This window comes from Leguminivora glycinivorella, chromosome 4, assembly GCF_023078275.1.
Source record: "Leguminivora glycinivorella isolate SPB_JAAS2020 chromosome 4, LegGlyc_1.1, whole genome shotgun sequence".
In the NCBI taxonomy this organism is placed as follows: Eukaryota; Metazoa; Arthropoda; class Insecta; order Lepidoptera; family Tortricidae; genus Leguminivora; species Leguminivora glycinivorella.
In genome coordinates, this window is record NC_062974.1 from 15,503,044 (window position 1) to 15,517,740 (window position 14,697).

General features: G+C 37.5%; 2 protein-coding genes across 4 annotated transcripts in view; one reads left to right on the forward strand and one right to left on the reverse strand.

Annotated features, from left to right (window-relative positions):
- LOC125225079 (RING-box protein 2) overlaps positions 1-2,830 on the reverse strand; it is a 53,571-nt gene extending 50,741 nt beyond the window's left edge. Inside the window, exon 1 of one of the 2 annotated variants that reach the window (XM_048128604.1) lies at positions 2,564-2,830. In XM_048128604.1, the coding sequence (XP_047984561.1) occupies positions 2,564-2,732 (169 nt within the window). In that variant the 5' untranslated portion in view covers positions 2,733-2,830. Of the gene's footprint in view, positions 1-265; positions 521-2,563 lie in introns of those variants that run through there. The other variant, XM_048128605.1, reaches the window with a different exon arrangement.
- On the forward strand, positions 1,597-13,771 carry LOC125225078 (facilitated trehalose transporter Tret1). 2 transcript variants are annotated; one of them, XM_048128603.1, is made up of 3 exons: positions 1,597-1,727; positions 10,975-11,094; positions 11,437-13,771. In XM_048128603.1, the coding sequence occupies exons 1-3, from the start codon at positions 1,701-1,703 to the stop codon at positions 12,703-12,705; spliced, it is 1,416 nt and encodes a 471-aa protein (XP_047984560.1). In that variant the 5' UTR covers positions 1,597-1,700; the 3' UTR covers positions 12,706-13,771. The 2 variants fall into 2 exon arrangements, with proteins under 2 accessions (XP_047984560.1, XP_047984559.1); XM_048128602.1 differs by lacking the exon at positions 1,597-1,727 and adding an exon at positions 7,489-7,673.
- Positions 13,772-14,697: the final 926 nt, after the last annotated feature.

Here is a 14,697-nt window from a genome sequence, read left to right on the forward strand (position 1 = left end):
AATTCCACTGCACCAAATGTCACTGTTCTGGACGAAAGTGCATGCTGTTCTTATAAAAATACCAAAGTCACTATAAGCGTGCCGTTCAGATTTGAAGAGTTCCGTTCTGGCCATCATCAGCAATTCCACTGCACCAAATGTCACTGTTCTGGACGAAAGTGCATGCTGTTCTTATAAAAATACCAAAGTCACTATAAGCGTGCCGTTCAGATTTGAAGAGTTACGTTCTGGCCATCATCAGCAGTTCCACTTTACAACGTTACGCGGACGCGGCAAATCGCGCAGGTATCACACTCGACGTCCCAACTCCACATAGCCACTGCATTCCATTTCTTCAACGTGAACATTTTGTCCGACTTCTGGCCATCGTTGTCGCCTCGGTCTAGACCGTCACAATCTTCTCCAGAGATATTATTATTCGACATGCTTGTAATTCGCAACAAAGTAAGATTTACAAAACTGAAACCTTTAATCCCTTTTTAATATTGTTGTTGTCCAGCTGTTTGCGACAGTTGACATAAAGCTAGTTTGCGAAGCTAGGCAATGTTAAAGCGACATGATTTACCGAATACGGAATAACTGACCTATACTTTATTATGACTTTGTGTACAACGACTTGTTTGCTTGTGCCGTTCAGATTTGAAGAGTTACGTTCTGGCCATCATCAGCAGTTCCACTGCACCAAATGTTCCGTACCTAAATGCATGCTGTTCCTTTGAAAACACAAAAATCACCATATGTATGCCTTTCAGATTCGAGGAGTTCCCTCGATTTCTCCAGGATCCCATCATCAGAACTGGGTTCTGAGAAAAATGGGACCAATCTGTATGCATATACATTCAATCAAAAAAAAATTTCAAAATCGGTCCAGTAACGACGGAGATATCGAGGAACAAACATTAAAAAAAAAAAAACATACAGACGACTTGATAACCGTCCTTCTTGAGAGATATGAGGCGATGGTTAAAAATCATGTGGTTATCAAAAATTGCCATTTGACTCTAACCTAACTGCCATGTGTATGGAAACTGTACAGTTAGCATGCAGTTTAAAAATAGATTGAAGTCAGGCTGCAGCCTATAGGTACCAGCCCACACTGCCCACAGTGACATCTTGGAGGAGCCACAATAATAAACTTTGATAATACTACTTCTAACCTACTTATGTTCCACAAATCCTATATGTATAATATAGGAGACTAACAAAATAATTTACTCCATTTTGTAGATAATTGGATTTGCTTTTGTATCCACAAAATAGGAAAAAAATATGCTTTAATGAAGCCATAAACATAAATATATCCTGCAAAAATTAATCATGTTTATCAACATAATATAATATATGATGATTTCTATACCTTGTCACATTAACGTCTTGTTTGAAATGCCATACAAAATTGTCAAACAATTAAAAGCGACAAGGTACAGAAATCATCACTTATTTATGCCGGTGACTGTACCTACTTATATTGACATTCACCTTGGAGCCAGTAACTAAATTGAATGCACGAAATTTTACGAGCAAGTATGTTATGAAACAATCAAAAATAAAATTGCATTTTAGATGCATTTTATCATGAGTAGAAAAGTTTTGTAAATTTTGTACTTAGATGTAATGTTATACTTAGATGTACTTTGTTGGTTATAATGAAATTATTGGCATTTAATGAATAAACAAGCAATGTGAAAGTTTTTTTGATAATGAAGACATATGTGAAATTATCTCAGGTGAGTTGCTATACTTGTCAAAGCAGCAAGTAATATTAAAATGAGACCATCAATTTATAAAGAAATAAATAAAAGGTAATAAATATACATGATTTGTTAAAAAAAAAGGTAAAGGTGAATAGCTACATTTCTATATGTGGTTGTAGGCTATAGTGTTGAATGCATGACCACATGTCAATACAGAATGTATGAAAAAATACAAGCTTTCCACTGCCAAAAAAAAGACCATAGACCAAATCTACCGTATACACCTAGTTATTTTAAAAGTTATAGTTGTATTTTAACACATTCCCAACATAATTTACACCGCTCACTTTTATGGCGAGAACTCGCCCAGTGGGTTCTCCAGAATCTAAGCAGGGTTCATAAGTGCCCACCAGGCAGGTTCTTGGTTGCAAAAGTGGTAAAAGATCTATTCATTATGTCAAACTAATATGTTAAATTAAACAGTTGCGCAGGGTGACTCAATACAAACAGCATACTTATATGAATAGCTGTTTGAGGCTTTGTAAAATAACTGTACATTGTTTACCTTTGCTGTTCAGGCTGTTCTACAATAAATCAGTGATTGTTTGGTTGTTTATCATTTATCAAGAATGTCCAATTAATTTCCAAATCAAAGTGTAGGTAAATAGGTAAATAATTACCTATTACCTATGTTGCTAAGTCTACACTAGGTAATTACTTACCTACCATGATCCTACGATGATGATGACATATATCATGCAATTTTAGTCGTTTTGGAATTTAATAACGTTGTAAAGCGGAAACTAACATTTCGTTGATACTTCCTAAAAACGTAATGTAATAATTTAGTTACAAGATATTGTACTTACCCATAACTTGGACGCGGCAAATCGCGCAGGTATCACACTCGACGTCCCAACTCCACATAGCCACTGCATTCCATTTCTTCAACGTGAACATTTTGTCCGACTTCTGGCCATCGTTGTCGCCTCGGTCTAGACCGTCACAATCTTCTCCAGAGATATTATTATTCGACATGCTTGTAATTCGCAACAAAGTAAGATTTACAAAACTGAAACCTTTAATCCCTTTTTAATATTGTTGTTGTCCAGCTGTTTGCGACAGTTGACATAAAGCTAGTTTGCGAAGCTAGGCAATGTTAAAGCGACATGATTTACCGAATACGGAATAACTGACCTATACTTTATTATGACTTTGTGTACAACGACTTGTTTTATGTACTGTTAATCTAGAATTTGAAAATATTTCGTATTTTTTTCAGCTTTCACTAATCTCGTTATCATAAAACAATTTACACTAAATTAAATTCAGTAGCAAACTTTATAAACACATACCTTTGCAATACCAACTTGTGCCAACAGATGGCATAAATAAATAAAGAGGTATAGTGTCTTTATAACGAACGAGATGGCGCTAGTATCCTATGAATGAAAGAAAACATCGGTATTGGCGCTAGTGTCGCTGTTATGTGCTTTAGTTATACTTCCGTGCTGTTAATGAGTGTTATATGTTATGTATGTTAACCCAATGAATCCGATATCGGATGTCGGGGGGATTTCAATGGAAAAAATCCAAGATGGGGTCTGTAATGTATGGGATATCGGTCCGACATCCGATATCGGATCGGATAATGAGCAAACGCACTAACGCGTAGGGTAAGGCGACACTAGCGCCACGTATCTTCAAAATTAGATATTTTTTTCAGTGATATTTCTACATCGGTCGCAAAAACACATTTTTAGTATGAAAAAAAAATACTGTATTCTCTTTACCCTCTAATGTGTATTAAATGTAATCTAATGTAAGTTTCTGGGGAAAACAATAAAGGAAAAATTTTATACACCGCTAAAATTACCTAAGAGTTTTGTTAACGGCTGATGTGAAATACGAAATAATACATTACTACAGAGGCCGGGACAAAGGGGGTCTACTGAAAATAGTAACTTTGGATGGCTGTATCTCCTAAACGGTGCGTCGTAGCGCAAAAATAATCGAATTTTCGTTCCCCTTTGATACCCCGTATACGCTTATAAAAAAACAAGAAGTTAAAAAAAAATTCAAAAAAAACGAAAAAAAATTTTTTTGTATGAAAACGCACCCAAAATCAAATATTGTCTAGGGCCCGTACGAGTTGCAGTCGGCACGTCTATAAAGCCCCTTATAGTTTTTTTTTTAATTGGCTAAATACCTGGATGTTATGTCACAATTATCTGTGTTTGGAAATTAAAAAAGAGGACTTTGCCGGCCTTGGCCTGCAAGGTTTGTATGAAATTCCATTATCTATCAATCGTCCTAGTCGCACCTGCAACGTCATACTTCGCTGCCAATTATAAGGCACATAACATCAATATTTCATACCATGTTTGAGAAAAAATTGTTGGATCGAGAAAATCGTAATGTGGTGCTAGTGTTGCCTTACCCTACGCCACAGAATATATAATAGTACAAGTACCTACGCCTTGTGTTCCTTTTTTCCAGGCCTAAGATTTACTGTTAATACCTGAGTTTTACCTGTGCTGATTAGATCGAAATATTGAAAAGGATGGATTATTACTTACCGATATAGATTCGTTGAATCCTAGGTTTCACTACCGTCTTATTGAACTCGTATAAAAAATCATTCGTCTAATTAGGACTAAAATCCTGAGAGGATAATGACGAGATCGTTTGTATGTAAATAGTTATTTGTTTTACAAGGGGGCAAGCGAAAGATTCCAATATTGAACCGCGAACGTAGCGAGTGGTTCAAAAAGTGGAATCTTGAGCGTTGCGAAGGTTGAAACCTTGAAACCTTGCATTGAAACGCACGAAGGTTAAATAATCTTTGCTGCCGAGTGAAACACAAAATTTTTCACCACACCAACACGAACAAAATACTGACTATAAAACATCAAACTAAATCAAATCCATCGATTTATTCAATATTTTACGATTCAAAATCATAATTTATAGGTAAATTCTATCAGCTAAGTAGCTTAAGACATCGAGTTAAAAAATTTCTATGCACTCTTGTGGATAAAATGCAATTAGCCTTTACCCGTTGCGTTGGTGAGGTGAAATAGTTATTTGTTATAACAAGGGGGCAAAGTTGTATTTTAACGCCGAGTGTGGAATTGAAAAACGAGCAAGTGAAAGGATTCTATAGTTGAACCACGAGCGAAGCGAGTGGTTCGAGAATAGAATCCTCGAGTTTTTTGTAAAATACATTTGCACCCGAGTGATAGCGAGGAAAACAATGCAAAAGATGCGTTTATCACCGCTTCCATATCTGTTTTCGATTCACCTACTTTAACCAATTTTAGCAGTTAATTTGTCAAGGTCAAATTACTTTACCCTAGTGGATAAAATGCGTTGTTGGTTTCCGAGCTAGTGAGGGGAAAAATAAATTACCTAATCTGCATACATAAATTCCCTGAACTAATGAACTTTTGTTTTTGAATTGAAATATTTTGTTATTGGAAATTAGATTTGATATGGTATTTATACTATTTATATAATCCACTCTGCATATAATACGTACTTATCGATGTGTTCCTGATAAAAATACCTAACTCGATTGTTGTTTCAACAGAAGTTGTTTCATGCCAAACCCTCCTATTCTTAATTGATATACTGTTATCATAACAATGTAGGGCTTAATCTCGCAGCTCTGTTAGTGCGTTTTAACATTATCCGATCCGATATCGGATGTAGGACCGATATTATATACGCCAAAGGCGCCATTTTTGACATTTGCCTTTGACACGTTTCGGATAATGTGAAAACGCTCGGAGCTGTAAAGCTAAGAAGAGTAAGAAGGTATCGAATTCACACTAACCTATCTACTTACCTACGACTACTTTTATACTTAATACTACTTACTACCGTCAATGGTGAACAAGTATTTTAAGCCTTAAGGTACAGCGGGGCAAATCTCGACTGGGGGGCAAATGTAACTGGTCCATTTTTTCCATGTTTTACAATGTTCCACCGGTTATATACGGTAGGCGTGTTCCGTGGATAATAAGTACATGTACTTAGATTTTAACATCATAGTGTAATAATTGAAAAATGGATTAGTTACATTTGCCCCCCAATCGAGATTTGCCCCGCTGTACCTACCTATGGTGACTGCTTACCAATACCATTAGGTGTATAACCTAATGGTATTGGTAAGCAGTCACCATATCCTATGGGCATTTACAACTCCTGGTGTTGATTGTCACAAATACACGTCTTCTTATGGGCATGTCCAACGTTAATGCTAAAGCAGCGGCCGTTGGAACTAATTTTTCACCATACAAATCAGGAATTATTAATTTATGAAAGCCGACAAAATGAGGGCAGCACCAGTCGTGCACGTAGCGAATACTAAAACGTTACAAATTCTAAGTGCGTTTTCACATTATCCGATCCGATATCGGATGTCGGACCGATATCCCATACATTACAGGCGCCATCTTGGATTTTTTCTATTGAAATCCTTCCGACATCCGATATCGGATCGGATAGTGTGAAAACGGCCTAACGCTCATGGTAGAGGCTACTTGCGCCGTGCCGCGCCGCCTTTGCTATCATAATAATATCATCTTAGAGGCAGCGTGCCTTATTGACGCAGTTGGGTATGATCAGCCTACTATTGTCTGAGTCGCCGATGAAGCCATGACGTCAGGGAAGGATCGGGGGCTGGGCCTGAACACGTGCCCCCAACGGTTGCGCACAAGCACGTGTGGTATGTTTTACCGTATGGGACAAACATTTGCAAACAACACGTGAGCGCGAATCGACGATCCAGATCAAATCTTGTTTTATGATGAAACATCATGTGAATGGTAAGGAAACAAACCTCTACTAGGTGACCTATTTTTTCACAAAGTTTCAGCGCGGTTTGAAAAAGCGCTGGGAAGCCCGAGATTTCTTAGATTAAGTACATCTCCAAAACCTTAGATCTTAGATACTTATCCAGGCGCCATAAATATTGTAGTCATCAATAGTCTTGGAGTCAAATTATGTTAGCTGTACACGCCATTGTAAATATTTTGTTGGGTTTTAGTGAGGGATGAAACTTTAATAACATGAACCCGAAGTGCTAAAATTAAATTTTTCAATTATAAGAGCCCGTAAGTAGGGCAACGACATGTCTGATAAGCATTTCCTCAGTTTTCATTGTGTAAACCTGAAATGGCCGGAAGTTGGTATTCGAAACATCGATTGCCAGTGACAAACGTTCAGTTTAAATAACAAATATTCTTCGAAAACATAAAAAGAGCCTGTTGTCTAAATATAAGTAACTTCTTTATAATATGTACTAACGTATCTATAATTAAATATGTATAAACTGAAATTTCCTGGGAAATATGTTGTTGCTCAGATGCAATGCATCTTGGCGCTTCCAAGGAAGTTACTTATTTCTTTGCTTTAGAGAATACATTTATTTGGTATTGCTCGTGTTTCACCTCTCGTCAACGTCCCGTAATTAATTCTTGAGGTGTCCTTAACAGACCTTTTCTAGCTATTTTTACACAGATTTTCCTGCTTTTCTTCTGCTGACCGCCGAGCCATCGACACCTCTTTACAGTTTCCTAGTACTTATGTGATTTACTATAATTTAGTTTAGGTGTCTAAGATTTCTGGCAATCATCTTTCTAAATAACAACTCATTTGTTTTTTTCCCGGTGTCCAGACTGAAACGCGAAACATTGTTTTGTATCATAACTACAACCTCGAGCTCCAATCAGTTTTGTCAATCAATTTGTGCCTATATAATCGCGTCGTGTGTACTAAGATGTCATTTCTTCGGTCGCCTACGCTTGCGACGTATACATATTAATTGTGCGTGTAAAGACTTTGACCAGTGAAGTGTTTCCAACAGTGTGAGATAATAATTAAACGAAAATGAAGATATTAATGAGAGCGGACACCCATTACAGCATAGCAGTGCGGAGTGATTATGATGAACCAAAATATACGTTTTCACAGGTAAGTGTGGAGTGCGGATAAAATGGTCTTTTATTACCTACCTATATTCTTTGGGTCCTAGTGATACTGAAAAACAAGTGGTGACGTTTACCTGAAACCTAAGAGCTCTGGAAATTGTGTGCTTGTGTAGGTATCAGCCGAAGTCTGTGACAATTAAATTGTGGCTTGTATCCAAATTGTGGACAACGCAGACGTAAGTAGAGAATACAATTCCTAGATGCTCTTTTCAACCCCCGACGCAAAAACGACGGGGTGTTATAAGTTTGACGCGTCTGTCTGTCTGTCTGTTTGTCTGTCTGTCTGTGTGTGTGTCTGTCTTTGGCATCGTAGCTCCCGAACGGATGAACCGATTTAGATTTTTTTTTGTCTGAAAGCTGAGTTAGTCGGGAGTGTTCTTAGCCATGTTTTATATGAAAGATCGGTCTACTATGTAGCGGTCAGGAGTTTTTTCAAAATTTTAATTTTGTGGTTAGGTTATTAAGTCATATCATAATATTATGATACAAATTCCACTATCGCAAATATTCCTCAAAAGGGTTTTTTATGCTTCAGGTAACTTTGACATGCTGCGATCTCTTGCCAAAGCTAGGAGTTAATTAGTTAAACGTTTTTTCAGATTTTCTATCAAAATATTTATTAGGTCTATTATAAACCTATAGGTATGTGTGAATATTAATGCGTCATATTAGATACATGTAACAAAGTATGGCGAATGTAGCATTCAACACGGTGGTTCGAATTGCCCTTGGCAATTGATTGTTAAGTACCTACAAAACCAATTATATTACAGCGAACAAAATTAGTTATTTTCTTCAATTTCCCCTTTCTAGTTTTGAAATGAACTATTATGATAACAAATGCCTATAATTGTTTTCGTATGAGTAAAATTAAATTAATAGCGTTAGATAGGGATAACTAATAGAGGCCCCGTACCCGAAACGCCATCGAAACGCCGCAGAAATGTAGTCTGGCTCTGTCGCGCCAATAAGCAACAGCGATAGTGATAGATAGCTACGAAAGAGATATTATCGTATTTTTCGTGAGCGTTTGTGCATTCGGCTACGCACACTGCTACGCTACGGAGCGTGAACTATTAGACTCTTGTCTACGCGCCCTGTGGGCTTAGCCAGGGTCGCAATCACATACGCTTGTCCGTAGCAAACAAAACACAACTGTCACTGTCCCTTTAATATAGAAGAATGATTGAGATACAAAGCGTTTCGATATCGAAGAGCAAGCGATCGATACCACCCTGGCCAGGCTGATCCTACTGTATTAAATTACGTTCAGCCGTATCATGGTCTTGATTTTGTCACGTCTTATCTTGCGTCACTTTCATACTTACATACTTGTTAAAACGTGACAGACATAGTGTCAAATAACAGACAGCCTTCTTAGCCCTGCAGAATTACAAAGGTCTAGATCAGAAAATATCTGCATAGGTGGGTATTTATTATAATAATACCTATGCAAGTTTTGTTTCAATTACGAATAAAACATACTTAAGAACACGACATAGTAATTACTGGCAAGTGGGTACAATCAGAGTTTATTAGACCCTAAATTAATAACAGAGCACGAGAGCAGACAGATCCTCGTAGGCCACATCTCTCCCAGTTGCTCGGCCCGTAATTACACACAGTAGGGTTGCTCATCTCTAAACTTATGTACGGTTAACCAATTTGAATCATGGGCCACTATAGAACTCTGTCTTATTGACACCGTGCATTTTTGTCCATAGAAACCACTTTTGTCGTTGACTGTGAAAAAGTTCTAGAGTGGCCTACGATTCAAATTGGTTGACTGTATAAGTATTTTATTTTAATGTTGTTTACTTTTGTACTTTTATACAATATTGATGGGTCCTTATAATGTAAGAACTTAAGAAGAGGAGAATACCCACTATTACCTCTATAATAAGATTAAAATGTACTTAATTAAGGTTAGACGGCAGCCGCGTTAGTAAAACTAGTGCCTTTGCTAATTTTGGGACTAGTACCCAAGTGGACTCCATCAGGTTCTATCATGATGTCAGAAACCCAAATAAAGTAAAGAAGATGATTATTTTGTAAAATGTTACAAATGAGCCATAAAGCAGTAGGTAGACAGCTCTTAATGTCGCGTTCATGTTATGTTTGGTCAGTGCACCACTTTACTGGAGTTACCTAATACTCTTCATGCTGAACTTTGACACTTTTAGGCGAATAAGGGCCGGTTGCATCAAACCGTCTGTCACCAGTGTCACCGTTAAAGCGGTCGTTAAATTTTATTGTATGAGAAGTTCCATAGTCGTCTGCTGCGTGACGATGATGTGTCTGTCAAATCAAATATGGTTGATGCAACTGGCCCTAAGTGTAGGAAAGATTTATTTGCAACGCATCATATTACTTTACGATATAAATAATTGAAACGCTTAAGATTCTTCGCATTCAATCGCTCATGAATTATGAATGAATTCATTGATAAATTCACCAGCATGTACTTTTGTAGCTCACGCATTTGTAATTAAATCTATACATTTAAGTTAATGATCGACCTGCAGGCTGTGGTGAGTGTGGTCGCACACACATACATACATACATACAATCACGCCTGTATCCCATAAAGGGGTAGGCAGAGCATACGAAACTACTAAAGCTTCAGGGCCACTCTTGGCAAATAAGGGGTTAAAAGAAAACGAAACTGTGACATTGCAGTGACAGGTTGCCAGCCTCTCGCCTACGCCACAATTTAACCCATATCCCATAGTCGCCTTCTACGACACCCACGGGAAGAAAGGGGGTGGTGTGGTCGCACATTTGCTGCAATACTTGACCACGTCAGTCAGCTGACGGCGCGGCCTAGCCGAAGTGACAATCGCATCAGAAGTAACACGCCACTATAGAAAGCGATAGAGAGATTAGAGCTACGATACACGAAGCGTAAGCTATTGTGGCTAATGTACCTTGAGATCGCACCAGTGACGCTCTTAACGTCTTAACTCTAGTCTAGAATGCAGTCGCTGTGGCCGAAAACGGCTAGGGAGGGAACGATTGAACAATTATCTCCAATCATCAGATTAATTTTATGATGATAGAGAAAAATATTTTAAATCTCCAGAGAATTAAAAGAAGTACCTATGTTTTTTTGTAGTCTTGCTTGACGCACATGGAACTTGTTGCATATTAGATTTCTTTGTTGTTTACGTTAGCGAATTTTTTGAATAATAGATTTCAATTTCGGTTGGTATGATTGGATGACTAGTATTAATTATCTTAATGATTGCAATTTTTATTGGTAAAAGATAAATATTATCTTACAGGTACTAGCAGCCATAGCAGTGTCCCTGGGGTCAATGGTTGTTGGGTTTTCATCAGCTTACACTTCACCAGCTCTCGTCACCATGCAAAATGACACATCGATAAATGTATCCGAAGAAGAGGTATATTATGCTTTACGAAACAAATTTAACTACTGCCATATGTATCCACCACACACAGTCTTAACTAGCTAGGCAGCGATTTTTATAGCCCCACCGGCCAGACGTTCTTTTGAACCTGAAAGTTCTACGAAGTGATGACAATATGACTATTATAATAGATACTTAACCCTTATTCGTTGCTTACTTAGCTTAGTCTGACTCTAATAGCTCTTATGTTTCGAACATTTTTTCCAAAAAGTTAGCATTCAATTTTCTGTGTTCTAACATTGTTTAATTGTACTACTACTTCTATATACTACAATATTTACAATATTGATCAACAAATCTTTTTCTTGTTAATAGGCGAGCTGGGTCGGAGGGTTGATGCCACTAGCGGCCCTGGCGGGCGGGGTGTTCGGCGGGCCTCTCGTCGACTACATCGGCCGCCGCAGGACCATACTCTTCACCGCCCCGCCCTTCTTCGTGGCCTGGATCTTCATCGCCACTGCTACCAGCGTCCAGCTAGTTCTGACGGGACGTGCCATCTGCGGTGTATGCGTTGGCATCGGATCATTAGCTTTCCCCGTGTATTTGGGCGAAACTATCCAGCCTGAGGTCCGCGGCGTATTAGGACTGTTCCCTACCGCGATAGGAAATATCGGAATACTTTTATGCTACACCGCTGGAAAGTATTTAGATTGGTCGCAACTAGCGTATTTAGGAGCTGCCCTGCCTGTCCCATTCTTTATTCTCATGCTATTGATCCCGGAGACTCCACGCTGGTATGTGAATAATAATCGATTGGAAGACGCTAAAAAGGCTTTACAGTGGCTTAGAGGAAAAAATGCTGTAATCGACAACGAAATCCGAGACATACAACTAACGGAAGCCGAGACGCAAGATTCCGAGTCCACTATCCGAGAGCTATTCAGCAAGAAATCTATGAAGTCCATTTGTATTTCCTTGGGGTTGATGGCGTTCCAACAATTGTCCGGTATTAACGCCGTTATATTTTACACTGTGAAAATATTCAAAATGTCCGGTAGTTCAGTTGATGAAAACTTGTCAACAATTATAGTTGGAATTGTTAACTTTGTGTCCGTATTTATAGCGACTGGCTTAATTGACCGTTGTGGGAGAAAAATACTTTTATACATATCATCAGTATCAATGATACTTACTTTAGTAATTCTTGGCACTTTCTTTCATGTTCGAGATAGTATGGGCCTAGATGTCGCGACTTTAGGATGGTTGCCCTTAACTTCCCTAATGGTATACTTGTTAGGTTTTTCAATGGGATTCGGTCCGATACCTTGGCTAATGATGGGTGAGATTTTGCCAGCAAAAATTAGAGGTCCAGCTGCATCAATCTGCACAGCATTCAATTGGTTATGTACATTTGGTGTCACTAAATCATTCCATAACCTATTGGATGCTATTGGTCCCAATGGTGCATTCTGGCTTTTTGGTTGTATTTGTTTCGTGGGCTTATTCTTTGTGGTAGTGTGTGTACCTGAGACCCGGGGGAAAAGTCTTGAGCAGATTGAGAATAAGCTCACAGGCAGGCCCAAGGGCAGAACACGTAGACTTAGTTCGATAGCTAACATTAAACCTTTGCCAAGCGGTTGTTAGTAACTTTTTAAGAAGAATGAAGTAGGTGATTTTTTAAAGTAAGTAATATAAAGTTATATTGGATGACAAAATCGGCAACTTTAAATAGTATGCTAAAATACTGAGACAGTGAGACATGCTACTTACTTGAAGCAATATTTTTTAGGTAGGTATTTTCCTTATTTAAGGCGAAAATTCTCTATTAGATGTTTAAATAAAATAAATAGGTACTTAATTTTATTCGTAGCTACGTAAGGATTGAATAAATATATTTTGTGAAATATTTTCCTAGTCCAGTTATGTTAGAATAATTATGGAATAGGAAAGTGGAGTTCCTATTATAATTTAAGAACACAAAAAAATCAAAGCTTAAAAAAGTCTGTGAAGCGCAGCTTTCTTTTCCGCACCTATTATAATGACAAATTGCAATAATGGCATCGAATCTCAAGACATTATTTAATGTGTTATATAAAAGTAGGTGTTACGACATTCGTTAGGTACTCGTAGGTACACACACAGAGATACAGTGTGCACTAAAGAATGTGTGCACACTGTAGGTAGTTTATTGATTGGTATCGATACTATCGATTGATTGAACCTATCAATGTATGATTGATCGCAATTAGTTGTCTCAAATGTTCAGCGATGCTAGATTGTTAGCGAATGTCATGTTCGAATGATTTAATCATTTTCACAACACCAATGTAACATATAGCTCTCTTGATTCTTTAAAAACGGCTGAGTATTGCATTTTATTTCATACAAATTTACCTTGATGTGTGCGTCGTTGATGCGGAAGTCCTAAGGTGGTTTGTAGAATTGACTTATACAAGTTATACACTATTATTGTTTATTCATAAAATAATAAATTTGATTTTACTGTTAGTACTCTTGTGTTGGTGTACTGAAATTTTTGGTGTTTCACTCGGTGGCAAAAGTTTAACCTTCTTGCCTTGACTCCCTCGCTACGATCGATTTCAATGTTGGAATCGCTCGCTTTCGGGTCTCGGGTATCAGTAAATTGGTACACGTGCGGTTAAACAACAACTTTGCCCCTTGTAAAACAAATAACAGTTGAAATGCGATAACGATTTAACGATTAAGGTGAGCAATTTCGACTGGGGGCCACGTCAACTAATAGAAATATTTTCACGTTTTAAACTAATACTATTAGTGTAATCCCACCAAAACCATACCCTGTTAAAAAGGGGACCGAGTTACGCTAGAACAATTGGAAGTGGCCTAAGTGGCCTAAGTAAAGTGGGTCGAAACGGTTCGTGTAAAATAGTGCACGGCATGCGCGCGGCTTGTTGCTGTAACTTGGCCTGCGCACTGCCGTGCGCCTAGATAGTGTAAAACATAGAAAATATTTCTACTAGAAATAGAAATTGAATTTCTCGCGCAGTCGAATTTTTTCCGGTGAACCTTTTACATATTTAAGTACATGATATTGTATACCTCTATAATAATGTAGTTTTCTATTAACTATATTTATTGTAATTCATCGTTTGGGCAGTGATGTAAACTTATGATATATTTATTATTTGCCTGAATAAATAATATCAATCAAATTATCATCAAAATTGTGATTATCATATTTACAAATACGTAATTTAATAATTACAAATGTAATGAATTACGAGTATACTATGTGTGTAAGAAAATGTTAGTGCGTTTTCACATTTCCGATCCGATATCGGATGTAGGACCGATATCCCATAATATGTAAGCCGCCATATTTGATTTTTTCCTTTGAAATCCTTCCTACATCCGCTATCGGATCGAATAACGTTAAAACGCACTTATACCTAAGTTAAAAGTGATGATAGATCTGGATAGATCTGATATATCGTTAAAAATAAATTAAATCCAATTTTAATATAGGTATGTTTTTATTATATTTTACATACAAAACATACATCATACTTACATAAACTCACGCCTGTATTCCCAAACGGGGTAGGAAATTAAGGGGTCAAAAATAAATCGATATTTTATTTTGCCTATCGAATG

Coding starts and splice junctions, on each gene's coding strand:
- LOC125225078 (XM_048128602.1), top strand. CDS start 7,590: ATGAAGATATTAATGAGAGCGGACACCCATTACAGCATAGCAGTGCGG. Junction 7,674..10,974: donor CAAAATATACGTTTTCACAG/GTAAGTGTGGAG, acceptor ATTATCTTACAG/GTACTAGCAGCCATAGCAGT. Junction 11,095..11,436: donor TAAATGTATCCGAAGAAGAG/GTATATTATGCT, acceptor TCTTGTTAATAG/GCGAGCTGGGTCGGAGGGTT.